The sequence below is a fragment of the Penaeus monodon genome, chromosome 30, assembly GCF_015228065.2.
Source record: "Penaeus monodon isolate SGIC_2016 chromosome 30, NSTDA_Pmon_1, whole genome shotgun sequence".
Taxonomy (NCBI): Eukaryota; Metazoa; Arthropoda; class Malacostraca; order Decapoda; family Penaeidae; genus Penaeus; species Penaeus monodon.
Genome location: NC_051415.1, coordinates 4,486,149 through 4,486,872, shown reverse-complemented (window position 1 = coordinate 4,486,872; position 724 = coordinate 4,486,149). Strand labels below are relative to the sequence as shown.

Sequence of the window (724 nt, the reverse complement as noted above, 5' to 3'; positions counted from 1 at the left end):
GATTAATGTGCTGTTCAGTGGTACTGAGAATTTATATACAGATGTATGCTACGTATACTATATGTGAATCCTGTACTGAAGTTTTCCTTGTTCGACTCCTGAATAGGGCTGCGGGAGAGATTATGCAAGAGAAGAGATGAAGGATATGTTTCTGGCACACAGAGAAGTCGTCAGCTAAGGCGAGGCAGAGGGTGCAAGGAACGAGCCTCATCACTTCCAAAGTTGTTAGACAAGTGAGTATCAGAGAGACTTAGGGTTAGGGTTTTGCTCTATTTGGCATTTATTGTGAATTCTGTATCCATTGTGTTGTTATTTTGCATATCTTTGTTAATGCTGTATCTCTTACTCTTTTGAGAGATTTTTTGTGTTTGTATTTACCTTTATTTACTTCTGATTGGAGTTATATAGGATGTTTTCAGAATTGGTTTGAATAGCTAGAATATGCAAAAATTTTCTGATATCATTCATTGTAATTTGTGTATTTTTGTGTTTGTTTCCTAAATTCATACTGTGATTTCTAGTGACTGTCCTCGGGAAAGTGGTTACTATGACCTTAGCAGGACAAAGTCGTTCCGTGTCGAGCCAAAGAATCACCGTATCTTCCGCGCATCTGATCTCACTCAGGGAGAACTCCTTGGTAAAGGCTTTTTTGGACAGGTGAGATTATTTCCACATTTCAGTATATTAAAAGAGATGTACAGAATATATTTAAGTTACTTATGAA

The 724-nt window shown here is 37.2% G+C and overlaps 1 protein-coding gene across 2 annotated transcripts in view; it reads left to right on the top strand.

The window, feature by feature from the left end:
- The window catches only part of LOC119592479 (LIM domain kinase 1-like), a 23,518-nt gene that overhangs the window by 15,076 nt on the left and 7,718 nt on the right, over positions 1 to 724 (top strand). For both annotated transcript variants that reach the window (XM_037941308.1, XM_037941309.1), the window contains 2 exons: positions 107 to 233; positions 522 to 657. In XM_037941308.1, the coding sequence (XP_037797236.1) occupies positions 107 to 233; positions 522 to 657 (263 nt within the window). The remainder of the gene's footprint in view (positions 1 to 106; positions 234 to 521; positions 658 to 724) is intronic.